Source organism: Carcharodon carcharias, chromosome 3 (genome assembly GCF_017639515.1).
Source record: "Carcharodon carcharias isolate sCarCar2 chromosome 3, sCarCar2.pri, whole genome shotgun sequence".
NCBI classification, from domain to species: Eukaryota; Metazoa; Chordata; class Chondrichthyes; order Lamniformes; family Lamnidae; genus Carcharodon; species Carcharodon carcharias.
In genome coordinates this window covers 13,765,074-13,792,516 of record NC_054469.1, presented here as the reverse complement: position 1 = coordinate 13,792,516, position 27,443 = coordinate 13,765,074, and the positions used below count along the sequence as shown (strand labels likewise).

General features: G+C 43.1%; 1 protein-coding gene across 1 annotated transcript in view; it reads right to left on the bottom strand.

Annotated features, from left to right (window-relative positions):
* arhgap39 (Rho GTPase activating protein 39) overlaps positions 1-27,443 on the bottom strand; it is a 487,284-nt gene that overhangs the window by 247,157 nt on the left and 212,684 nt on the right. The window contains exons 6-7 of the mRNA XM_041183281.1: positions 17,590-17,606; positions 9,169-9,212 (exon numbers count right to left, since the gene is read on the bottom strand). Of these exons, the coding sequence (XP_041039215.1) occupies positions 9,169-9,212; positions 17,590-17,606 (61 nt within the window). The remainder of the gene's footprint in view (positions 1-9,168; positions 9,213-17,589; positions 17,607-27,443) is intronic.

Here is a 27,443-nt window from a genome sequence, read left to right as displayed (position 1 = left end):
AGTTTTAAATGAGTGTCCCCTTATTCTGTAACTATGTCCCCTAATTTAAGATTCCCTCACTTCTTGATAAGTCAACCCTTCATCCTAGGAATCAGCCTAATGAACCTGTGAACTGCCTCCAATGCTGGTATATACTTTCTTAAATGCAGGGGCCAAAACTGTACACAGTACTCCAGGTGCAGCCTCATCAACACTTTGTACAGTTGTAACAACACTTCCCTATTTTAAAACTCCATGAGATTCAGAGTTCAAGTCCAGGAACTGAGCACAAAAATTAGTGCTGACACTCCTGTGCAATACATAAGAAGATAAGAAATAGGAGCAGGAGTAGGCCATTCGGCCCTTCAAGCCTGACCCGCCATTCAATAAGATCATGGCTGATCTGCCCCAGGCCTCAACTCCTCTTTCATGCCAGCTCCTCATAACCCTCAACTCCACAATATTTCAAAAATCTGTCCACCTCCTCTTTAAATACTTTCAGTGATCTAGCCTCCACAACTCTCTGGGGTGGAGAATTCAGACATTCATTACCCAAAGAGAACAAATTCCTTCGCATCTCAGTTTTAAATGAGTGTCCCCTTATTCTGTAACTATGTCCCCTAATTTAAGATTCCCTCACTTCTTGATAAGTCAACCCCTTCATCCTAGGAATCAGCCTAATGAACCTGTGAACTGCCTCCAATGCTGGTATATACTTTCTTAAATGCAGGGGCCAAAACTGTACACAGTACTCCAGGTGCAGCCTCATCAACACTTTGTACAGTTGTAACAACACTTCCCTATTTTAAAACTCCAACCCCCTAGCAATACAGGCCAAAACTCCATTTGCCTTCTTAATTACTTGCTGCACCCGCATGCTAACTTTTTGTGGTTCATGCACAAGAACACCCAGATCCCTCTGTGCTGCACTTTTTTGGAGTCTCTCTCCATTTAAATAATAGTCTGCCTTTTGATTTTTCCTAGCAAAGTGCATGGCCTCACATTTTCCTACGTTAAACTCCATCTACCAGGTTTTTGCCCGTTCACTCAACCAGTCTATATCCCCTTGCAGATTCCTATGTCCTCATCACAACATGCCCTCCCACCTATTTTTGTATCGTCGACAAATCTGGATACATTAGACTCTGCTCCCTCCTCCTCAATATTGAGGGAGTGCTGCACTGTCGGAGGAAGAGAAATTAAACAAGGCACCATGGATGTAAAGGAACCCATGTCATATTTTGAAGAAGAGCTGGGGAGTTAACTCGTGTCCTGGCCAATATTTATCCATCTGTCGACATCACAAAAACAGATCAAGTGGTTATTAACATATTGCTGTTTGAAGGATTTTGATGTGTGTAAATTAGCTGCCATGTTTTCTATATGACAACAGTAACTTTATTGTCTGTAAAGTTTTGAGAGAAGTCCAGTAGTTCTGAGCTACACTATCCAGGTCAAGTTACCTTTATCCAGAACTTTCAGGGTCGGTTGCATTTCAGATTATTTCAGTTCTCGGATACCGCATATAAACCTACGTAATAATAGCCTAAGCCTAGCCTAGGCCAGATATGGTCTAAAGTAAATAAAATGGCTGGCAAAGTAAGATGCATCGCTGAATAATAAATACAGGGTACCTGAAAAAATTCCTCCTTGACATGTTCACCACAAAAATTGCAAGGTAAACAGTGCCGACAAACAACTATTTTTTTTTTCTCTTCACAGGGTTTGCCAGCCACAAAATTCTTACCAAGGAGATTTCGATTTAATTCTTTAAGGTTATTTAATAAATAACGTGGTCTGAGAGATCTCCTAGGCTGGCTTTGATCATGAGTGGGTTGGATAGGAAGGCCGGGATTTTACCTGGACTGGCAGGGTCACGGAGACAGAACCGAAAGGTGAAGGCTCTCCAGCTCCAATCTCAGTTTGCGGAACAATCTCATGCCTCATGCTGGATGGTCAATTAACAGACAGCGGGTGGGCGGGGGGGTGGTGGTAACCTGCAGCTGGTGGTGGGACTTTAGGCAGGGGTCACATCATCACCTGACACAGGAGATGGTGCTGCGGATAGGTTTAAAAAGCCACCAGTACCTGAGCCCTGAAGAAAGCCTGCGGTGATTTAAAAAAAAATCATTTATGGGATGTGGGCTTCGCTGGCTGGGCCAGCATTTATTGCCCATCCCTAGTTGCCCTTGAGAAGGTGGTGGTGAGCTGCCTTCTTGAGCTGCTGCAGTCCATGTGATGTAGGTACACCCACAGTGCTGTTAGGAAGGGAGTTCCAGGATTTTGACCCAGTGACAGTGAAGGAACAGCGATATATTTCCAAGTCAGGATGGTGAGTGACTTCGAGGGGAACTTCCAGGTGGTGGTGTTCCCATGTGTCTGCTGCCCTTGTCTTTCTAGTTGGTAGTGGCCGTGGATTTGGAAAGTGCTGTCTAAGGAGCCTTGATGAATCGATATGCTGTAACCCCCTCCCCTCAGCCAGAGAAGCCGGCCCCCTTCAGCCTCACAGCAGGTTTCCCTCACGTCAGCTTCATAGCAGCAGCTGCCAATGATCCAGCAACCAGGATATCGCTGGAACCCACTTGTAGGCATGGCGAACTCCAGGACTCGGGTGGCCCCACAGTTCAAGTGTTTAATCATGATGCTCCAGTCAATATGAGCGTAGGGCAAACTTGATGGATGAGCTCGTCTTTTTCTGCCCATTAATTATACTTGCGTATACAACACTTGAACAGCAGCTGGTTCTCATTGTGCAAACTCATGCCAGAAACATACTGAAGACTTGTTGATTTGTATGAAAAAAGACCTGAGAGGAAATAAACAAGTTGATTTCAAAACCTAACATTACTGAAGGCCTATTCAGATGAAACTGAAGAGAACTACTTAAAAAAAGCACCACTTGCATTTTTACAGCGCCTTTCACTACCTCAGGATGTTCCAAAGTTCTTTACAGCCAATGTGCAGTCACTGTTGCAATGTAGGAAACATCTTATAAAAACCCCTCGGTAAGTCGCGACTTTCTTCTACTTAAGATCATTGACAGCTGAAGGTGAACCCTTGCAACAAAATACATCACTCAGTTTAACATCTCGTCAGAAAGATGGCACCTCTGACAGTACAGCACTGGAGTATCAGAACAGATTATGTGCTCAAGTCTCTGGTTTGGGGTACTAGGGGAGCTCTTTGAAGGGTATTATTCTTGGGTAGGTGAAAGACATTTTAAAATGCATTCTGCCACATGTAAAATGGGGTAGAGTAATTATTTAATGTTTGAAGTGTCCCTTGGGAAAATCTTTGTCAACTGTAGATGGAGGAAGCAGAGTGTGCAAGTACACCTTGAATGCTTAAGCTGCTTTTAGCAATATCAGCATGACCCTGGGATACAAACTGAATAACATCAGTACATTTAATACTAAAGAACTCCCAAATCCCAAGGAGATTGCAATTTAAACCTTTAATATTAGCCTGATAGTTGGGAGATGTCAGTTATTTAGAAAGATGAAGTCACAGACAACTGCTTTAATTTCCGAGGCCCGGGTACCTGTGAAGCTCCAGGGCAAGCTATCCCTATCGGTACAAGTAGGGTCTAATTGCAATGTTTAACCTCCTAGTCTTGACACTATCTCCAGGTGTCAGAGTGTCTGCTTATAAATCTCACACCAATCACGCTACGTTATATGCTGGAAGCATCAATCAAATCAGAACTGTCAGAAACAATAAGCTGCCTATAATAGATGGCTGGGTTTTACATCATTGGAGCAGCCTGCAAAAGCCATCACACACAATCACAGCATTTCTTTCTCAAATTGAGAAACCAGGGTGACCGGTCAATAGTGCAGGAGACCACAAAGATTGAAAACAACAGGGACAATAAAGATAGTATCCAAATATAAGTTAAGATTGTGAAATAGCCCATGGCGCTTTACTAAGGGTGGGTGAGACTGAACGGGGATCTTGGGGGACAGAGAACAGGCTGAAGATGTAGATTTTGTGGGTGATACAAGATCCTGCAAGGAAGACAGGCTGGGAATTTGAAAGCTCTGCTGCTTATGGTGGAGGACAGAAAGGGAAACACACAATGGAACAGATGCAGATGGCAGAAACTGTGCAATAGGATGTGGGGCTGGAGGTGGCTGCAGGAATTTGATGGGAAGAAAAGGATGTTTGATTGAAGATTAAGGATTTTTAAATCAATATGCTGGGAGATGATAAAATTAACAGTTAGGCTGATTGTTTGCCATCACCCAGCTTAATAATAAAATGCAGATCAATCACTCATGACATTTTGGGCAACACTTTGCACTTTCCCAACCTCAAAAAACCAAGCAAAACTAAAATGACTAGCAACCTTCAATGACTTATGCACACATACACCCAGATCGCTCTGCTCCTGCATCTCCTTTAGAATAATAAACTCAATTCCTAATTTTTGGCCTGAATTACAATCTAACGTCTTCTTCATTCTTCCGTAACTGAAAGAGGACTTGTGTTATTTCCAGTCAGCCAATTATATTCATGGGACGGTCTGAGAGAAAGAGCTGATGGAACACCCAAAACTGTAACAGAGCTAAATTACATAGTTGTGATTAGGTGATATGCTAAGCTGTGTTTGAAATGCCTGTTGGGGGGGGGGAGAAAGAAGATTTGCAGAAGGTAAGAAATTAAATAGTTTTAAAGACCTTGGAGATTAATAATCAGAGTCAACATAGTTTTATGAAAGGGAAATAGTGTTTGACAAATTTATAATGTTTGTTAAGGATGTAACAAGCAAGATGGATAAAGGGAACCAGTGTCATGAAAATATAATAATTTTAGTAATGTTATTGGGATTTATGGTAAAGTTGGAATAGTGTGTGTGTGTGTTTGTGTGAGACACTTTTTTAATTTTTAAAAATTTACTCACAGGATGTGGCCTTCACTGGCTGGGCCAGCATTTATTGCCCATCCCTAGTTGCCCTTGAGAAGGTGGTGGTGAGCTGCCTTCTTGAACCGCTGCAGTCCATGTGGTGCAGGTACACCCACAGTGTTGTTAGGATGGGAGCTCCAGGATTTTGACCCAGTGACAGTGAAGGAATGGCAAAATATTTCCAAGTTGGGATGGTGAGTGACTTGGAGGGGAACTTTCAGGTGGTGGTTTTCCCATCTATCTGCTGCCCTTGTCCTTCTAGATGGTAGTGATCATGGGTTTGGAAGGTGCTGTCTAAGGAACCTTGGTGAATTCCTGCAGTGCATCTTGTAGATGGTACACAATGCTGCCACTGTGCATTGGTGATGGAGGGAGTGAATGTTTGTGGATGTGGTGCCAATCAAGCAGACTGCTTTATCCTGGATGGTGTCAAGCTTCTTGAGTGTTGTGGGAGCTGCACTCATCCAGGCAAATGGGGAGTATTCCATTACACTCGTGACTTGTGCCTTGTAGATGGTGGACAGGCTTTGGGGAGTCAGGAGATGAGTTACCCATTGCATGATTCCTAGCCTCTGACCTGCTCTTGTAGCCACAGTATTTATATGGTTAGTCCAGTTCAGTTTGGACTGAACTGGTCAATGGTAACCCCCAGGATGTTGATAGCGGGGATTCAGTGATGGTAATGCCATTGAACGTCAAGGGACAATGGTTGGATTCTCTCTTGTTGGCGATGGTCATTGCCCGAGATTTGTGGGGTGCAAATGTTACTTGCCACTTGTCAGCCCAAGCCTGGATATTGTCCAGGTCTTGCTGCAATTGGACATGGACTGCTTCAGTATCTGAGGAGTCGCAAATGGTGCTGAACATTGTGTAATCATAAGCGAACATCCCCACTTCTGACCTTATGAGGGAAGGAAGGTCATTGATGAAGCAGCTGAAGATGGCTGAGGAAGTCCCTGAGGAACTCCTGCAGTGATGTTCTGGAGCTGAGATGACTGACCTCCAACAACCACAACCATCTTCCTTTGTGCTAGGTATGACTCCAAACAGCAGAGAGTTTTTCCCTGATTCCCATTGACTCCAGTTTTGCTAGGGCTCCTTGACGTCACACTTGGTCAAATGCTGCTTTGATGTCAAGGGCAGTCACTCTCACCTCATCTCGGGAGTTTAGCTCTTTTGTCCATGTTTGAACCAAGGCTGTAATGAAGTCGGGAACTGAGTGGCTCTGGCATAACCCAACCTGGGTGTCAATGAGCAGGTTATTGCCAGTTGATAGCACAGTTGATGACCACTTCCATTACTTTACTGATGATCGAGAGTAGACTGATGAGGCAATAACTGGCTGGGTTGGATTTGTCCTGCTTTTTGTGTACAGCACATACCTGGGCAATTTTCCACGTTACCGGGTAGATGCCAGTGTTGTAGCTGTACAGGAACAGCTTGGCTAGTGGTGCAGTAAGTTCTGGAGCACAAGTCTTCAGTACTATTGCTGGAATATTGTCAGGGCCCATAGCCTTTGCAGTATCCAGTGCCTTCAGCCGTTTCTTGATATTACATGGAGCGAATCGAGTTGGCTGAAGACTAGCATCCGTGATGCTGGGGGCCTCTGGAAGAGCTAGGGGTAATATATTAGCTTGGATAGAGGATTGGTTGACCAACAGAAAGCAGAGTGTCGGGATAAATGAGTCTTTTTCTGGATGGCAAGCTGTAACTAGTGGTGTGCCACATGGTTCGGTCCTTAGGCCCCAACTATTTACAATCTATATTAATGACTTGGATTCAGGGATAGAAGGTACTGTAGCTAAATTTGCAAATGACACCAAAATAGGTGGGAAAGTAAGTTGCAATGAAGAAATAAGAAATTTACAAATGGATATGGACAGGTTAGGTGAATGGGCCAAAATTTGGAAGATGGAGTTTAACGTGGATAAGTGTGAGGTTATTCGTTTTGGTCGGAAGAATAAAAAGGCGACTTATTAATTAAATGGAGAGAAACTTCAGAATGCTTCAGTGCAGAGGAATCTGGGGGTCCTCGTGCATGAATTACTGAAAACCAATATGCAGGTATAGCAGGTAATAAGGAAGGCAAATGGAATTTTGACATTTATTGCTAAAGGAATAGAGTATAAAAATAGGGAAGTGTTGTTGCAACTGTACAAGGCATTGGTGAGACTGCACCTAGAGTACTGTGCACAATTTTGGTCCCCTTACTTCAGGAAGGATGTAGTTGCATTGGAGCCGGTTCAGAGGAGGTTCATCAGATTGATTCCAGAGATGTGGGGCTTGTCTTATGAGGAGAGATTGAGCAGTTTAGGCTTATATTTGCTAGAGTTTAGATGGATGAGAGGGGATCCAATTGAGGAATATAAGATGCTAAAGGGGATAGACAAAGTAGATGTGGAGCAGATGTTTCCCCTTGTGGGGCATTCTAGAACAAGAGGCCATAGTTTTAGGCTAAGAGGTGGTAGATTTAAATCAGAGATGAGGAGGAATTACTTTTCTCAAAGGGTCGTGAATCTGTGGAATTCACTACCTCAGAGTGCAGTGGATGCTGGGACACTGAATAAATTTAAGGAGGAGATAGACAGATTTTTAATCAGTAATGGTTGAAAGGTTATGGGGAAGGGGTGGAAAATTGGAGTTGAGGTCGAAATGAGATCAGCCATGATCGTAATGAATGGCGGGGCAGGCTCGAGGGGATGAATTGCCTATTCCTGCTCCTAGTTCTTATGCTCTAAGAGGCTGAGATGGATCACCCACTGGGCGCTTCTGGCTGAAGATTGTATCAAATGCTTCAGCCTTATCTTTTACACTGATGTTCTGGGCTCCCCCATCATTGAGGATGGGGAGATTTGTGGAGCATCCTCCTCCATTGTCCACCACCATTCACGACTGGATGTGGCAGGGCTGCAGAGCTTTGATCATATCCATTGGTTGTGGGATTGGTCAGCTCTGTCGATCACTTGCTGCTCATGCTGTTTGGCATGCAAGTAGTCCTGTGATATAGCTTCACCAAGTTGACACCTCATTTTTAATAATGCCTGGTGTTGCTCCTGGCATGCCCTCCTGCACTCTTCATTGAACCAGGGTTGATCCCTTGGCTGGATGGAAATGGTAGAGTGGGGGACATGCCAGGCCATGAGGTTACAGATTGTGTTCGAGTACAATTCTGGTGCTGTTGATGGCCCACAGTGCCTCATGGATGCTCAAGGCATTGAGAGTATCCTCAATGTGAAGGTGGGTTTCATCTCCACAACACTGTGCGGTGGTCACTCCTACCAAATACTCTCATGGACAGCTGCATCTGTGACAGGCAGGTTGGTGAAGATGAGGTCAAGTACGTTTTTCCTTCTTGTTGGTCCCCTCACCACCTGCCGCAGACCCAGTCTAGCAGCTGTGTCATTTAGGACTTGGCCAGCTCGGTCAGTACTGGTGCTACCGAACCACTCTTGGTGATGGACATTGAAGACTCCCAACCAGAGTACATTCTGTGTCCTTGCCACCCTCAGTGCTTCCTCCAAGTGGTGTTCAACATTGAGGAGCACTGATTCATCAGCTGAGGAAGCGTGGTGTGTGGTAACCAGCAGGAGATTTCCTTGCCTATGTTGGACCTTATGCCATGAGACCTCATGGGGTCCGGAGTCGATGTTGAGGACTCCCAGAACAATGCCCTCCCGACTGTATGCCACTGTGCCTCCACCTCTGCTGGGTCTGTCCTGTCGGTGGGACAGGACATACCCAGGAATAGTGATGGTGGTGTCTGAGACATTATCTGTAAGATATGATTCCATGAGGATGATTATGTCAGGCTGTTGCTGTCTGTTAGACAACTCTCCCAATTGTGAGACTAGCCCCCAGATGTTAGTAAGAAGGACTTTGCAGGGTCGACAAGGCTGAGATTGCAGTTGTCATTTCCGATGCCTAGGTCGATGCCAGGTGGTCTGTCCGGTTTTATTCCTTTTTTGTGACTTTGTAGTGGTTTGAAGCCCCCCACCCAGTAGTCCCCACAATACCACCTTGTAGTGATTTCTTACAACTGAGTGGCTTGCTAGGCCATTTCAGATGGCATTTAAGGGTCAATCTCGTTTCTGTGGATCTGGAGTCACATTTAGGCCAGGCCAAGTAAGGACAACAGATGGGTGTTTACAACAATTGACAACAGTTTCATGGTCATTCCAGCTTTTTATTGAATTCAAATTCCACCCTCTGCCATGGTGGGATTTGAACCCTGGGTTCCCAGAGGATTACCCTGAGTCTCTGGATTACTAGTCCAGTGACAATACCACTAACGCCATCTCCTCCCCTAATTGAATTAAAGACAGCTGGTCTGAAGGCTTTGCTGTGTCAGAATAGAAGCTAGGTTCGAAATGCTAAATAAGTAAACATGGTTGAAGTTTTAGAATGTGAGGTGTAAAAGGAAAATTTGCATTTTGAGATAAACCAGAGTAGTCATGAATTTCAAAGAGAGGGTGAAATGTTGTAATAAGCCAGACAAAACCAAAGAGTATGTTTATTTTTCCCAAAGCTTACTGATAGAATTGGTACTATGAAAGATTTTTATTACTAGAAAAGTAAGGACCAAAGACATATTGAAACATTGGGATTTACATTAAAAAGGGAGAGACATATATAAAGGAGGGAAAGCATTCTAAGATCTAACAAGCATGATAAGCCCCCAGCCACTGTGCCCAAATTGCTGTCTGCAAGAGCGAAAGTTAAGAAAACTCACTTTGAACTTCCCTGTCCAAGGTATTGTGTGTTGCTCTGCCTGGGTCTGTTAAAGTCTATTTTGTTTTCACTGTTGCCTTAATGGAGGTGTAACTGTGGGTTAGATTAATTAAGGGAGCTAGGAGTTATCATAGTATTAATTTGTAGACCTGTGCATGTGCTTAAAATTATTTCTTTTATTAATAAACGTTTAATTTAGTTTCGTAAAAACACTCAAAGACTCAGTGGACTTATTACCACTGAATTCAAGGCACGCATTTCAAAATAAATATACAAATTGCAAAACAGTTGTGGCAGTTGTTTCAAGTTTCCCTTTGGGATTTGAGCAGCTCAGCATTTACTATTGGCTGTGCCATAACAGCAGCCTTGGTCCAAACATGGGCAAAAGAGCTTAACTCCAGAGGCGAGGTGATAGCGACTGCTTTTGACCGAGTATGGTATCAAGCAGCCTTAGCAAAGCTGGAGTCCATGGGAATCAGGCGGAAAACTCTCTGCTGGTTGGAATCATACCTAGCACAAAGGAAGATGGTTGTGATTGTTGGAGGTCAATCATCTCAAGACCAGGAGGCATTGAGGCAGACTGGCCAGATGTTCTGGGTTCAAGTCCCACATCTGGTCTTGCTGGCCACGGAAGGAGCATTCATGATGTGGTTCAATAAGCTGATAATCAATCAAGAATCCTTTCACCACCGCCCCACTATTCCCCAAAGTGGAAAAAAGGCGTGCCTGAAGATAGGCTAAAAAAAAATCTCATTTCAAGGACTTCAGTGCAGGAGTTTCTCAGGGTTGTGTCCTAATCCCAACCATCTTCAGCTGTTTCAATGAACTTCCCTCCAATCATTATGTCAGAAGTGGGGATGTTTGTTGATGATTGCACAATGTTCAGCACCATTTGTGATCCTCAGTTACTAAAGCACTCCATGTCCAAATGCAGCAAGACCTGGACAACATTCAGGCTTAGGCTGACAAGTGGCAAGTAATATATTTTCTTATTCACTCACGGGATGTGGGCTTCACTGGCTGGGCATACCTTCACTGCAACGGTTTAAGGCAGCAGCTCACCACCACCTACTCAAGGGAAATTAAGGAAGGTCATTAAATGCTGGCCTAGCCAGCGACCCCCACATCCCATGAAAGAATAAAAAAAGGAAAGTTAGTGTATTCGTATTTCCAAAAGGCATTCAATAAGGTACCACATAAAAGGTTACTGCAAAAGGCGGTGGTCATGTGTTGGGGTGATATATTAGCATCGATAGAGGTTTGGCTAACTAATAGGAGACGGAGTGTTGGGACAAATGGGTCATTTTCAATTTGGCAAACTGTATCTAGTACAGTGCCACAGGGATCAGTGCTGGGATTTCAAGTGTTAACGATTCATATTAATGACTTGGATGAAGGATGAATTGTAGCCAAATTTGCCTATAATACAAAAAAGTAAAGCAAGTTGTGAGGAGGAAACAAAGAGCTGCAAAGGGATATAGATAAGTTAAGTGAGTGGTATTGGCAGATGGAGTATAATGTGAGAAAAAGAGAGATTGCCCACGTTAGCAGGAAGAATAGAAAAACAGAATATTATTTAAATAGAGAGAGTCACTACAGAATGATTCTGTACAGAGGGTCCTGGGTGTCCTCATTCGCGAATCACAAAAAGTTAGCATGCAGATACATGAAGTAATTAGGAAAGCAAGTGGAATGATGGCCTTTATTGCATGACTTTTATATGGAATATAAAAGAAGGGAAAACAAAAACAGAATTACCTGGAAAAACTCAGCAGGTCTGGCAGCATTGGCAGAGAAGAAAAGAGTTGACGTTTCGAGTCCTCATGACCCTTCAACAGAACTAGGTGAATCCAAAGAGAGGGGTGAAATATAAGCTGGTTTAAGGTTGGGGGTGGGGGGGGGGTGTGTGTGTGTGTGTGTGTGTGTGTGTGTGTGTGTGTGTGTGTGTGTGTGTGTGTGGGGGTGTGTGTGTGGGGGAGAGAAGTGGAGGGGGGGGGTGTGGTTGTAGGGACAAGCAAGCAGTGATAGGAGCAGATAATCAAAAGATATCACAGACAAAAGAACACAGAGGTGTAGAAGTTGGTGATATTATCTAAACGAATGTGCTAATTAAGAATGGATGGTAGATCACTCAAGGTATAGCTCTAGTGGCGGTGGGGGGGCATAAAAGATTTAAAAATAATGGAAATAGGTGGGAAAAGAAAAATTTATATAAGTTATTGGAAAAAACAAAAGGAAGGGGGAAGAAACAGAAAGGGGGTGGGGATGGAGGAGGTAGTTCAAGACCTAAAGTTGTTGAATTCAATATTCAGTCCGGAAGGCTGTAAAGTGCCTAGTCGGAAGATGAGGTGCTGTTCCTCCAGTTTGCGTTGGGCTTCACTGGAACAATGCAGCAAGCCAAGGACAGACATGTGGGCAAGAGAGCAGGGTGGAGTGTTAAAATGGCAAGCGACAGGGAGGTTTGGGTCATTCTTGCAGAGAGACCACAGGTGTTCTGCAAAGCGGTCGCCCAGTTTACGTTTGGTCTCTCCAATGTAGAGGAGACCGCATTGGGAGCAACGAATGCAGTAGACTAAGTTGGGGGAAATGCAAGTGAAATGCTGCTTCACTTGAAAGGAGTGTTTGGGCCCTTGGATGGTGAGGAGAGAGGAAGTGAAGGAGCAGGTGTTACATCTTTTGCGTGGGCATGGGGAGGTGCCATAGGTGGGGGTCGAGGAGTAGGGGGTGATGGAGGAGTGGACCAGGGTTTCCCGGAGGGAACGATCCCTACGGAATGCCGCTGGAGGGGGGGTGAAGGGAACATGTGTTTGGTGGTGGCATCATGCTGGAGTTGGCGGAAATGGCGGAGGATGATCCTTTGAATGTGGAGGCTGGTGGGGTGATAAGTGAGGACAAGGGGGATCCTATCATGTTTCTGGGAGGGAGGAGAAGGCGTGAGGGTGGATGCGCGGGAGATGGGCCGGACACGGTTAGGGCCCTGTAAACACAAACAGACAACACAGAGTATTTTGTGCAGTTTTGGTTTCCTCAATTAAGGAGGGATACACCTGCATTGGAAGCAGTTCAGAGGGTTCATTAGGCTAATTCTTGGATGAAGGGACTGTGTTATGAGAAAAGGTTGAGCAAGTTGCAATTATATTTATTGGAGTTTCGAAAATGAGGTGATCTTTTTGAAACATATAAGATTCTGAGGGAGCTTGATAGAGTTGATGCCAAGAGGATATTTACACTCTTGGAGGAATCTAGAATTAGAGGACACAGTTTAAAAATAGGCGAGCTGCTATTTAAGGCACAGATGAGGAGGATTTTTTCCTCTGAGGGTTGTTCGTCTTTGGAATTTTCTTCCATTGAGCGCTGTGGAGGTTGGGTCATTGAATACATTTAAGGCTGAGCTAGACAGATTGTTAATCTACAAGGGAGTCATAGGTTATTGGAGGGCAGGCAGGAAAGTAAAGTTAAGGCCACAATTAGACCAGCTGTAATCTTGCTGAATGGCACAGCAGGCTTGAGGGGCCGAATAACCTACTCCTGTTCCTATTTCTTATGACCATGTCTCAATGAGGACAAACAGTGATTGAGACAGATTATTTTCAGTTAGAGTGCGGTATAGAGTGCCTAATCACAGTACCATCGATAAAAAGACAATTACGGTTGTGATAGAGAGAGAGAGATTGGAAGCCAGTTACGAGGAAGAGTTGCTGGTCAGGTATCTTGTGTAGGAGTGTGAGGTGCATCAGAAGATCTTTGTCAAATATGAGAGCAGATGGATGTAGGCTCTATTCAGGTTGCTAAGATTTGTTGACAGAAAAGAACATGCAAAGGAAACCATGTTTCTTAGATGCAATGGAGCAATGTGTGGAAGCTCCTACTGTTTCCAAGGATGCTATTACATGGAGAACTAGCGGTAGAGCCAAACTGTAAGAGATGACAACCTAGATTTTTTCAGTATGCCTTTGCCCAAGTTTGACAAAATTTCTGTTGGTGTGAGCTCATTATGGAAAGTTATGGAATCTTGCCAATGTTTGTACTGAGCATATTTATGCCAGTTAATTCCTCAGAACACACATTCTTTTAAGCATTGTGCAATTTAACACAACTTCAGAAGAGAGAATAGTTGTGTTGTTTTTAAACAGCTTCATAGAGTTTCAAACATTTATAACAAGAATCTCTTATAACACCAATGGTGTCTCCAATCTGTCCCCAGCTTCTCTCCAGTCTCCATCAGTTGATGACCTGAAGTCCACATCTGAAATATTAGGGGAATATTTATGAACACTTTTGAAATCTTAGCCTTGTCAATTACAATCAGTCAATTATCTCAACAGGGCATTTAATGAAGGTTAACTACATGTTTCAAGACAAGAAAAGCCGACATCAACCACTCTAACCTTCTTGAATTATTCTTTCTGCTGTTCAACTCCACAGTAACGCTGATTGCAACAAAAATTGCCCCTCCACCATCCTACCCTCTCTTCTGAAGGATGATGTTTGACAATGAATAGTCTACAAAAATAAATATTACGGCAGGCATTAAAATAACATTGTTTGGAAAATCTAGATAGTTACCTGTTAGTTGATCTAAAGTAGACCTTCTGTGGCTTTAATATATTTTCAATAATGGGGCACCCAAAACCACACAGTACTCTACCAACTGCCTTTTATTAATTTATCCTTACCCCTTTGCTTTTATACTTTATGCTCCTATTTATGAAAGCAAAAAAAAATGCTGCTTATCTTATTTATGGTTTAATCTACTGGCACTCACACTCAGGAAATGTAGCTGCACCTCCTGTTAAAACTTCAGTCTTGAGAGAAATGATTCTATTTTAAAAAATGGAAGGACCTGGTATGATCTGGTCATCTGGATGCTAACCTGGGATTTATTTTTAAATGTCATAAGTGCACCTTGGAGCTGTCAACCAGCAAGCCTCTTCCAAGAAACCACCTGACCAAATGGTACTTGAGAAGGAGTTGTTTGGTTGTTTGAACTGAAAAACACTTTACTTAATGAAAAGCTGGGAGACAAAAATGGCAATTACATAGGGGAGAGGGAAAAAACTTAAGTTGTGAACCTGCTTGTTTGGAAGCAGTTTTGTTGGAGAAAAGAATGTTACCTTGACTGGCTCCCTTGCCGAAAATTGTGTGTGGCTATCAACCTGTAGCCAGAGAACCCTCATTTGAGTGTAACTAGTCTGCATTTGGACCTGCAAAGCTGAGACCAGTGGTGAGAACTTCCAGACATCCACCGGGACCAGCGGCCCTGCTTCACGCGAGAGAACCCCAGGTTGACAGCGTCGAGACCCTGCAGACTTTATCCTTTATAACCTTTATGGCTCACCCTCCAAAGCCCATCTCTGCAGAGAGATTCAATCTGTTTGTTCTTTGCTTGTCTGCGCATGTGTCTCTGTGTGTGTGTGTACTGGGGGAATTCTTTAGGAAGTGAAAGATAGTTATACTTTCCGATTACAATTGTGCCAGTACTTACAACTTGTTAAAAGAAGTTTTGTTTTTAAACATAATTTAATCACTGAGTTTTTGAAAGAAGCCTGCTCAGAGTCTCCTTCCTTCTGGGTACAAGGCATATAGGTAAACAAGTGGCCGTTTTGGTGACAAAATTAAACTTTAAATTAATGGTATGGCCTGCGGAGTAGTGGGGCTTTATAATTCGTGCACTCCTCCCTTCCTGGTCGTAACACTCCAGATGCCTCTGATCCTTTACACCTTTCCCATTGAGCTTGTGCTAGCATAAGATACGAGGATAACTAAGCAACAGAAGTCACTGTTTATCTGGAAAAAGAAATGTCATGAATTGAGAAAAAAAATATAGACATAATCTCCAGCAGCATTCAGCAGCTTCTATACTTCAAAAGGGTGGATAGCTTTGTTCATGTAAATGAGATGCTTTAGACAGACCAAAAAGAGCTAAGTGCATAAATCCTGTCCTGTTTTATGCCAATGCTAAAGGGATGTTGCATTGTCAACTGATCCATGCCATTCAATGTTGAATCAAGAATAGTTTAAAAGAAATTCATTCATGCAATAAATCCAGGCATAAACGTGTTTTAGCTGCCATTTCAAGCCTATAAAGACTGTTATATTAAGTGATATGTGGTTTGAATAGCTAAGATTCCAGATAGAGTAGCATTGCACGAGTGCTTTTTCAACAATAATGTGTGCTTCAATAACACTTTTAATCTCCCAAAGCCCTTCACAGAGGTACAGGGGAGTGATATGGCAAAGTGAAGGTACACGGGGAACCGAGCTCAAGCAGAAAATATCAAGAGGGGTAACCAAAAGCTTGGGTTTTAAGAAGGGTCTTAAAAGGAAGAGAGGGACGTGGAGAAATAGAGTGGACTGGAGAGGGAATTGCCAAACATAGGGTTAGAGGCACGGCTGCTAACAGTGGGAGATGTGAGCATTAAACACTCCACATGTAGCATTAAGCACTCCACATGTAACATCTAACTGCAGAATATACCTCAAAGTAACATTCTATTACCAAGTGGCAAGAGAAGGAGATTTGGTTTCAGTCGAAGAAACTTTTCCCTTGCACAAAATTAACAGTTAGAAAAAGATTTACTAAACTGATGAAAGTGAATTAATGACTTAAACTTCTGTGTCAAGTTCCAGGCCTTCTACCTAGCACTTTGTACTTCATAATATTTGCTAATGTAAACTGTTTTAAGTATAGATAAGCCTGTAACAACCAACTCCTAAGTATTTTACTTTCCACCTTTTAAGAGACATCATGAGATTTTCATTGTGCAGTGTAACTGTAAATAGGGCAATTGTTAGCCCTGGGCAAACTGAGGTGTTCATTTCTGATTCTCAAGAAGCAAAGCTGAGTTAAGGGGAAAATGATACAACCCTCAAAAAAATTTAAACAACCCAAACTGTGACAGTTGTGCGATAAATTAACATAATTTGTTCAAGAACAGCTCCCAGCCTCCACAATTAAACAATTGTAACTCTCGGTGGTGCTCAGTTAAAAATGCTTTTCATGGGTAAGTGTTTTCTGGAAAGGCCCAGTCACTTACCATGAGGTCATTTGCCCTAACCAGTGCAATTACTCTGAACCAAATCACATACAGTTCAGGAGCATAAGAGTGATCTCTCAATCTGATCTCGCAGAAAAACTGAAGGAGGTACTGACCCTCTACAATATGAGGTTTAATCAGAGACCAAACTTGGAGCAAACATTTAAAATTTGCGCTGTAGGGCTTTCCAGTAAAGATAACTTTTATAAGCTAAACATTTTAACTGAAGATTTAAATTACCGAAAATTTTTATGCCGGGATACAGATTTCGGGAACAGAAAATGCCATTTAGTTGATCAACTCTTTTGCTTTTTACATCCTAATTGGTCACTCAATGCTTACTCCCTTAAATGTGCTTAGAGTATCCATTTCGACAGCCTTCTCTAAAAGCTCACAACTGATTTCATTTTTAGGTCCTACATTTTTACCCTTAAAACTCTACTTCCACCTCCTTAATACTACCTGTCTGCAACTCCGCTTCAGCCAATCTCTTGCTGGAATCCTCATTTATTCTTTTGTTATCTCCAATCCAGGCTATTCCGATACTCTTCTGGCCTTCCGACAGCCATAAACTTCATCCAAACTCATCAAAAGTTCTGCTGCTCATCATCTCCTGACTCACGTCATGTTCTGTTCACCCATCACCCCTGCGCTGGTTGACCTACATTGGACTCCTGGTCTGGCAAGACTCTGATTTTAAAATTCTCATCCTGGTGTTCAGATCACTCCATGGCCTTCCCCGCCCCCCATCCATTTACATAATCACCACCAGCCCAGCAATCTTCGAACCCTATCTTCCTTCAGTTATGGCCACTTGTGCTTCTGTGTTTTCCTTTGCCCATAAATTGGCAGCCATGCCTTCTTCAGCTGCCTACCCACTAGGAATTCCCTCCTTAAACCTCTCTGCTTCTCTCTCCTCCATAAAACATGAAGTAAAACCTGCCTCTTTGAGCAGGCTTTTAGTCACCTGTCATGATGTCACCTTGTGGTTTGTTGTCAAATCTTGTTTGCTAATAGCTCCTGTGAAGCACCTTGAGATGCTCTACTATATTAAAGGTGCTATATAAATGTAAGCTGTTGCTGACATTTGAACCCACTTCAATCGCCCTTTCAGCCAGTGCATTCCAAATCATAACAGCTCGCTACGTGAGAAAGTTTCTCATCGCCCCCCCCCTGGATTTTTTACCAATTACTTTAAATGTGTCATGTGGAATCAGTTACTCTATATCTAATCGATCAAGACACCTCATAATTTTGAGCACCACCTCCATAACCACATGCCTCACTGACATTTTTATAGCTGCTGAGTGCAGTGACAATAGTTTTGCAGATTACCTTCAGGTCCTTCCTGAGTAACACATTATCACTGTTCCAAACTTAGAGAACCATAACCTCAGAAAAGAACACCAGATCAGAGTAATTCAGAAAGTATTTTAATGTGCCTTAATTCAGAGATAAGAATGCAATAGGCATCATGAAAGTAAATTTGTAATGCGGTAGTAAACCTGATCTCTCATATATGTCACTGGAAATTAATTTCTCTCATTTTAATATGTCTGAAATAATAGAAGACTTGTAAACATTTATCATCAGGTGGCACATTGAAATTCTGGATGCAAGATTCTACAACCTTTGTGCCTTCGTTCAGTGAATATTTTAATGAAATATTAGTGTTAGTCAGGACACGTATGTGTTTCATCTTTGAACAGCAGTCCTGGCAATGTTATCGACCAATCAAGTCAGTAAGATTAGTTACAAGTTATTCAGGCAAGGTCTGTAAGCCAAGAAAGAACAATTCATCATTTAAGGATGGACCAAGTTCCCATGCAGCAATTCAGCTAAGATTTTATTTTTGTAACCTGCAAATCAATATTGTTCAGGCCTGGGAAATAGTTCTGTAGATTCTACGCACTTTCCCATAGCACAGACAATTCTCAGAAGCAGTCGTATCCTTCTCCACTGTTATCATTAATGCCTCAAAAGCACCTCATTTTTTTTTCACAGCATTATCTGTCCTGTTGGGAGACGCACAATAGTACAGGATACAATCCCAAGGCGCTGCCAGCTCCTCAGTATATGGGACACTAATGTGACTCTTGATGTTACAGCCTGGTCAACAGCATCATCAGGCTTTCCCACCACAGAGTTTCACAGCCAGGTTTAACCCTGCCCTCACCCAGTAACTTGTGCATATTCCCAGTGTGGGCAGAGGGGCTTGGGCAGAAGTTTCTCTGACCTAGTTCATTTACTGCCCCCACCTCACCGACCCAATTGATAAACTGAGGAAAGGGTGCAATGGTGCCCAACGCCCCACAAAGGCCAACCAAACAAGCCGAAGGGAAAGCCTTACATCCTTAATACATGAACGCCTTCATGTGAGAAAGTATTACTTGCTTTTTTCACAAACAAATTGAAAACAAATTTAAGCAACTATGCTCCATTATGAGTTCACAAATTGTTCAGCGGTGTATTTTCTACTACAAAGCATTTTCTAAAGATGTATTGCTTCATGCCCTGTAGCACGTTCTTATGATATCCATCTCACTGCATTTCTAATTACATGGTACCGAAGGCTTTAACATTCTAATGCACAATCTGGTATACCTATTGAGACTGCCTGTCTCAATAATGATTACACAGCATTAGAATAATCCATAGCTCAGAACTCTTTTAAGTTCATGACTGCAGCTAGATCAAAGCTTTAATGGTCTATACTTGGAGCCATATCCAATGCCCACTGCAACAGCCATTGATCAAGCTGTTAGACTATGACAATGGCTGATATGGACACAGAAGTTCAGGCTGAGCAAAGCATTGCTGCCTCACTCTGCTCAATCCCACTCATTATAGCTGCTGTTTACATTTCTCATGTTCTTTGTAAGCTGCGGGAAGCCTGCCATGACCTCGCCAACTTATCCACCACTATAGCAACAACTTCAATTCCAAAATGCCTTTAACATAGGGAAACGTAACCAGGTTCTTCAAAGGAGCTTCCTACAGAACCGTTTATGAATTATGTGGCTCATTGTAGAGGGAACGTATTGGCTGCACGTGGCAGCATGATATAAAAATTAGTGACCGTCAGATTCTCTCAGCTGCAAGACTTCAGCCAATATTCTAGTTTGGCACTCTAGTGCAGTACTAAAGGAGCACAATGCTGAGGTGAGGCTTTAAACAACAACAACTTTTGTTTATATGACACCTTTAACATCCCAAGACATTTCACAGAAGTGAGCAACAAACAATTTGTCAGAGTTAGGCAAAGAGATAGCAGGGCAGGTGACAAAAGGCTTAGTCAGTGAAGTAGCTTTCAAAAAGCATCGTTAAGGAGAGACAAGTATAAAGGTGGAAAGGTTTAGGGAGTGGTTTAGGGAGGGCCTAGCAGCTGAAGGCTGGTGAAACAATTAAAATGGGGGCGCACAAGAGGTCAGAACTGAAGGAGTACAGATATCTTAGAGGACTGCAGTGCGGGAGAAGGTTACAGACAAGGCCTTTTCTCACTGTTTTAGTTGCTGATGTGCGTTTTAAAAGTTCTTAAGGCATCTATTTGCATTAGAAATGGGAGTTATCTTGATGTCCTGGCCAATGTTTCTCCTTGAACTAAATACCAGTAAAAAGATTCATCATTCATTTCATTGCTGTATGGGAGTTTTCTGCACTCAAAGTGGCTGCCATATCTGCTGAGATAACAGCTGTCAGTGCATTTCAGGAAAAAACACATCTGAGATTTTTTAAGGTGCTTTTTTTTAATTTGTTCATGGGGTGTGGGCATCCATGCTGGGCATCCATGGCTAGGCCAGCATTTATTGCCCACCCCTAACTGCCCTTGTTCAGAAGGCTTTTAAGTGTCAACCACATTGCTGTGGGTCCGGAGTCACATGTAGGCCAAGCCAGGTAAACACAGCATATTTCCTCCCCAAAGGACATTAGTGAACCAGATGGGTTTTTACGACAATCGACAATGGAATCATGGTCATCATTAGACTTTTAATTCCAGATTTTTATTGGATTCAATTTTCACCATGTCTTGGTGAGATTCAAACCCAGGTCCACAGAGCATTACCCTAGGTCTCTGGAATACTAGTCCAGTGACAATACCACTATGCCACTGCATCTCCCTTTTTAAAAAAGGAAACTCATCTTCAAATTGGTGGCTAAAGATATGTTAATGTTGAGCACTTTCCAAACCAGAATCAGAAAAATAAATCAGGCACGAATCTCAATGTCATTCAGCCTATCTATCTGGTTTTTTTTTGGGGGACATTTTCTCACTTTCTCTCCAGTTCCCACGCTCCATTTCCTCGCTGCAAGCTCGAGCTTGGCAGGTCAAGGGGCATGCACAAGACCAGCAGGGTTAACTTCCATCTCATGCTTCTCAATGTTAGCTTAGTATGGAACCTGGAATGCCTCCAAAAGCTTTGCACGCTTTGACCAAGTCACCTATTCTTAATTCAACAGTTAAGTAATTAGCTCATACCTTATATTTAGTTTCTAATCATGCTACTTGGCTTATCACAAAGACTGTCTCCACAGATGCCTTACCAAGATTTTAATAAATATGAATTATGCTTCCCCTTCGTCAATGTTTCCCACCGGAAATAGATTGGGCTACTTAGTTTCTTCGCATAGCTTATTCATTTAACTAATTCTATTCTTGTTCTTTGAAGCCTTCCCCATACCTTTAAATCTTTTAATGAATGCAATGAAAAAAGCTCCAGGTAGAGTCTAGCTAATAACTTAAGATGTCAGGATACCCCAATGGACCCATAAGCCCTTTGGATCTATTTATATGCCTAAAGTTTATGTACCTTGGCAGAAATGTTTAAAACAACTTAAGGATAACTTACGTTTGATTGAGTCCAATGCTCAGATCTTTTCCCTGCTGCACTTCCACAATCCGCTTTGTTTAATTGCGATCATTATTTAACCATATGCATTACATGTCTCAAAATTAAATGTCATTTTTACCCTTCATCACCCAGCTTCAATGTCACTCTTTAAAAGGAATCATTATTCTCCCTGGAAAGTCCTACTTTCCACCACCTGAAAACTAAATGCAGATAAGCTCCAATTTGTGAGAACAACAAAAACAGGACCAAAGGGGAAATATTGAAAGTAACTGGCCAAAGAACCAAGGGAAGATGAGGAGAAATTGTTTTAGTGATTGGTATGATCTGGAATTGCCTATCTGTAAGACTGATTCAATAATAACTTTCAACGGGAAATTGCATAAATATTTGAACGGAAATTGCAGAGCAATGTGGAAAGACCAAAGGAGTGGGACTAACTGGACAGCTATTTCAAAAAGCTGGCCGAGGCACAATGTAACACCTTCGCTGCAATCATTCAAGGAGACAGCTCACAACACCTTTAGGAGAAATTAGGGATGAGCAACAAATGCTGGACTTGCCAGTGATGCTCACATCCTAACTGACAAATATCTAAACAAGTCTCTATGCTGTATCATTCTGTTTCTATGACTCTGCCGGCCATAGACACACTGACAATGGGTAAGGCTGACTTGCAGAACGTTTTGTGAAATTAGCTGCCTTGCTGCAGATGGGCTTGCATGTTGAGTGATCCATCAGCACTTATTGGGCCGCTGGTCATTATTAAAAGAAGAGTTTACCTCCTTACACTGTAGCAAAGTGCAAGAGCACAGACTTTGAAAACTGTGTGCGCAATTAGTAATGACTCCTGAGGTCTCTAGCTAAGAAATATGTCGAAGGAATGCATTCCTTAGTATAGCAAGTTTCAGGCTGTATGGTAATCAGAGTCAAACTAGTCCATCCATCAACAACTACTTGCATTTACATAGCAAAATGCCACAAGGCACTTAACAAGAACATTATCAACAAATATTTGATACTAAACCACAGCAGGAGATATCAGGGCAAACGTCCCAAAGCTTGGTCAAAGAGGTAGGCTTTACAGACTGTCTTAAAGACAGAGAAAGAGAAGGGAGGGGCAGAGAAGATGGGAGTGGGACTTCCAGAGCTTAGATCAAGGCAGTTGAAAGCACAAACACCTAAAGTGGAGTGCTTAAAATCGAGCAGACAGTTTCCAATACTGGATGAGTACAGAGAACTCGGACGGGGTGGGGGTTCAAGGGCTGGAGGAGATTTCAGATAAAGCAAGTGGCAAGGCCATGGAGAGATTTGAAAACAAGGACGTGGACTTTAAAATTGAATGTTGTTGGACTGGGAGCCAGGATAGGTCAGCAAGCACAGGGATGATGGGTTATTGAGACTTGGTGGAGAGATTAGGTATGGACAGTAAAGTTTTGGATGAGCACAAGTTTATGCTGGGTGGAAGATGGGAGGCTGGCTGGGAAAGCTATAGGATAGTCAAGTCTAGAGGTAACAAAACCTGGATAAGGAGTTCCGTTGCAGATGAAGTGAGGCAGAATCGGAGTCGGACTATGTTATGGAGGTGGAAGTAGGCTGTTACAATCCCAGAGGATGTTAAAACTGGACAAATCAGATCCCAGGGTGAAATCTGGCTTGATAGATCCTAACTCTTTTTTTAGAAACTGCAGCGGAAAGTTCTGAACAAGTGTGGCATCAAGGAGCCCTAGCAAAATGAGTCAATGGGAATCAGGGGGAAAACTCTCCGCTGGTTGGAGTCATACCTAGCACATAGGAAGATGATTGTGGTTGTTGAAGGTCAGTCATCTCAGCTCCAGGACATCACTGCAGGAGTTCCTCAGGGTAGTGTCCTCAGTCCAACCATCTTCAGCTGCTTCTTCAACGATCTTCCTTCCATCATAAGGTCAGAAGTTGGGATGTTCGTGGATGATTGCACAATGTTAAGTACCATTCGCAACTCCTCAGATACTGAAGCTGTGTATGTCCAAATGTAGCAAGACCTGGACAGTATCCAGGCTTGGGCTGACAAGTGGTAAGTAACATTTGCACCACACAAGTGTCAGGGAATGACCATTTCCAACAAGAGAGAATCCAACCATCATCCTTGATGTTCAATGGCATTACCATCAGAGTAACTCATCTCCTGACTTCCCAAAGCCTGTCCACCATCTACAGCAGCGTGATAGAATACTCTCCACTTGCCTGCATGAGTGCAGCTCCCACAACACTCAAGAAGCTTGACGCCGTCCAGGACAAAGCAGTCCACTTGATTGGCACCACACCCACAAAGATTCAGCCCCTCCACCACCGATGCACAGTGGTAGCAAAGGGTACCATCTACAAGATGCACTGCAGGAATTCACAAACGCTCCTTCAACAGCACCTCCCAAGCCCATGATCACTACCATCTAGAAGGACAAGTGTAGCAGATAGATGGGAGCACCATTACCTGGAAGTTCCCCTCCAAGTCACTCACCATCCTGACTTGGAAATAAATCACCGTTCCTTCACTGTCGCTCGGTCAAAATCCTGGAACTCCCTTCCTAACGGCACTGTGGGTGTACCTACACCACGTGGACTGCAGCGGTTCAAGAAGGCAGCTCACCACCACCTTCTCAAGGGCAACTAGGGATGGGCAATAAATGCTGGCCCAGCCAGCAAAGCCCACATTCCATGAATGAATTTAAAAAACTATTCCTTTTATCCCAGCAATATCTTTACAGATACAAATTCAGAAAGATAAAACAATTTACAATATCTAGCTTATATTCTAATATTTAGGGTAAGTATGAGGTACATGTGAATTAACAGGCACACTGTGGTCAGACACATCATTCACCAAAGTGATTGACAGATAGGGCCAAAGCAGATTCCATAGATTTCTCAACAATCCACCCAGACATCTGTTACATTGTGGGCCAACCAGTCTCATTGGAAAACATCATGCGAAAGACAAAGTGTCAATGTCCTCATTTGAAGAACTTGCCTTGGAATTCTCTTCAAACATCACTTCAACTCGAACGGCTTCAACAAGGATCCACCTCCAGGGTTTCAATCTGATCTTCTGAGATTACTTTTCCCTGGGTCTGAGTCCACTCAAACTTCAACTTCCAAGCACAATTTCAGATCTTTGGCCATGCCAAGCAGGACACCACTGTTCGAAAAAGCCTGCAGTAAGGAGTCACCAACCTTCCTCTACCTCCTTGGTTCTTCAGGGTTCTCTCAAGCCCACTTTGCTTCAAGTCTGCTTCTCGCAGCTCTCTCTTTAACTCAGAGTTGCTCTGCTCCTTTCTTTTAACTTTACTTCTGGGACCTCTTTCTGATCCTTGTCTTTGTCCCCACCTTGGATTTGCTTTTGGAATCTCTGCCTGTGCCCCTCCCAATGTTCTGCTCCTTGGGAGACCTTCCTCAGTAATGCTCCACTTCAGGTCACCTGACCTACTGTTTCACACCATTTCACTTCTTTGCTTCTGCGCAGGTGTGCAGGGCCAGTTCCCAGCCTGAAGACACAAAAACAAACAAACTGAGCACATGCAGCCACTTCCCAGCCAGCGCATGTGCAGAAGACCCAAGTTTCCGACCACCGGCTTCAGGTTAAGGCCAGTATTCCAGTATCATCACAAGGAAGTCCTGGTGATAAGATCGGATGGGTGGTCAGGAGCTCATCTTGGGTTCAAGTACAAGAATCAAGTTTGCGAATGGACTAGTTCATATCACCACAGCCAAGGAAAAGTTCAGTGAAATCAGAGGTACCAAGCAAGATGGTACCACCATGATGAATGTGCTTACCCTTTTCTCCACAGACAATGCTCTTCTCCTACACTCTCAGGCAGATAGTATTTAGGTGCTCAGACAATTGCCTAAAGGTGTTCTACTTACAAGCTAAGGCAGTGCAGAATCATTGAGAGGGGACTATGATGGGTAGTGGCAGAGTCATGTCAAGGATGACGCCCTGGACTATTTTTATGTGAGCCTATGGAGAGTATTTGGAACAGAGAGTATGGAGCCCAGTCAACTATCCTTCATTTACTATCTTACCATTACACTGATTCACTTACCAGATCCTTAAAGCAGAGGCCAAATTTGGAGAACAGCTAGATAAAACACTAAAGAGCTTCACTCCATTTAGGTTTTTTCCAAGATAAGGAGGCCAGAGAAAGTGGTGCCAGGTATCCTGATATTTCACATCAGATTAGTTCAAGCGTTCACCCTCTGCTGAACTCCAGGACAGACACTAGAATCCTATAGCATGTAGAGTGTTTCAGGAAGGTGTACCGGGTGACTCACAAGTGGAGCGGCAGAAGGAGAGGGAGAAAGATAAAATCTGACAGAGCCCACAGCACATGAGAGAGTTGTGCAGTATTCCATAGACCATGATGTCTTTAGCTTGATTGTAAAGCAAATGACCTGCACTAATGGTCTGGAAAAACACAATTGCTGCCCTAGCATCCCTAGAGCACGTTCAGTAACCAAAAGACATGGATCTCATTGAGTTCACAAGTCGCTTCTGTATGGAGACTTCTAGCTCAGGGTCATTAGCCATGGTGCAAATAAAGGTAGCATGATTTCATTGAACTAACCTTCTAACAGCACCAAAAATTGCAACTTGCAAAAGGCATCGCTACAGAACAGGGGTGCAGGTGGCATGTCCAAATCCATGAAGAGTAGATATCACTGGTTGAGCCTGGTAAGAGTACAGCTTAATGTTTAAAACTTTTCTTTTAAATAGAAAGGTAATTTGCATGAGCAGCAGGATCCTAGAATAGATCTCCGGGGCACTCCACTACTAAGCTGCCCAATTATTATTGCTGCTAACTAACCATGGCTCGATCTGTAATTACATATTGCCGTTCACAGAATAGAACGTTCACAGGAGGAGTGCAAAGCAAATTGGACACAGCCACATAAGCCAGATAACCAAAAGGTTGGTCAAAGAGGTCAGCTTTAGGAAGTGTCCGAATGGAGGAGAGAGGGATAGAAAGGGAGAGGTTTAGAAAGGGAATTGCAGAGCTCAGAGCCTTGGCAGCTGAAGGCCACCAATGATGGAGTGATTAAAGTCCAGTCAATTAGGAACCCCATTTGCAATTTCACCTTGAGCCCCATGAGCTTTCACTTCAAAATACAAACCAATGTTCCCTTTAGGTTTTTTTGTTTTGTGTGGCCTGTTCATTTTAATGAGCAATACCTTTAAATTCTTTTTTGCGCTGCCACGTTATCTTAAATGGGACAACTTGCGAGCGGCCTGCTGGGATGTTGCGTACCCATGCACTTGCAAACTTTACAAGGAGCATTGCTACAAATCCTCAATGGGGGAATCCTTATCAAGTGGTTTCTGAAAGCCACGTAGTTACGTAATGTTATATCCATTATTCTGTTGCATCTTCAAAGTATTTCAATAAATTTGTTCTGCGTGATATGCCTTTCATAAATACATGTCGGCTTGGATTTAATATCTGCAACAGGAGTAAGTCCTGTCACCATGTCAATGTTCAGCTATATTGTTGTATGCAAAGCTGAGGAGATTATGTTACATAATGGCCACAGGCTCTGGAGCAGTGTTGGTAAAGCTGTTTTGGCGATCGTGATGTGCATACGATTAGAACTCGCTTGACTTCTATGTTACAGTCCTATTCCATTCATATACAGTGAAGTATTACATGGAACCATAGCCATACACAAACTCCAATACAACGAAAGGCAGAATTACATCAGGTGTCATCCAGAGGACACAACCTGCGCTTGAAGTGAGATGGTTTCAAGACTAAATTGACAGAAACATGTGCCGGGATTTTTAAAGGGCGCAGGATCTGGATAGGCTTTGAAAATCGTGGTCCTGGAACACGTGTCGGCATCCTGACATTTTCTGGATAGTTCCGATTTTTCAATGGCCCGGGGACGGGGAGGGACGTGGGAGCTTAAGGGGCC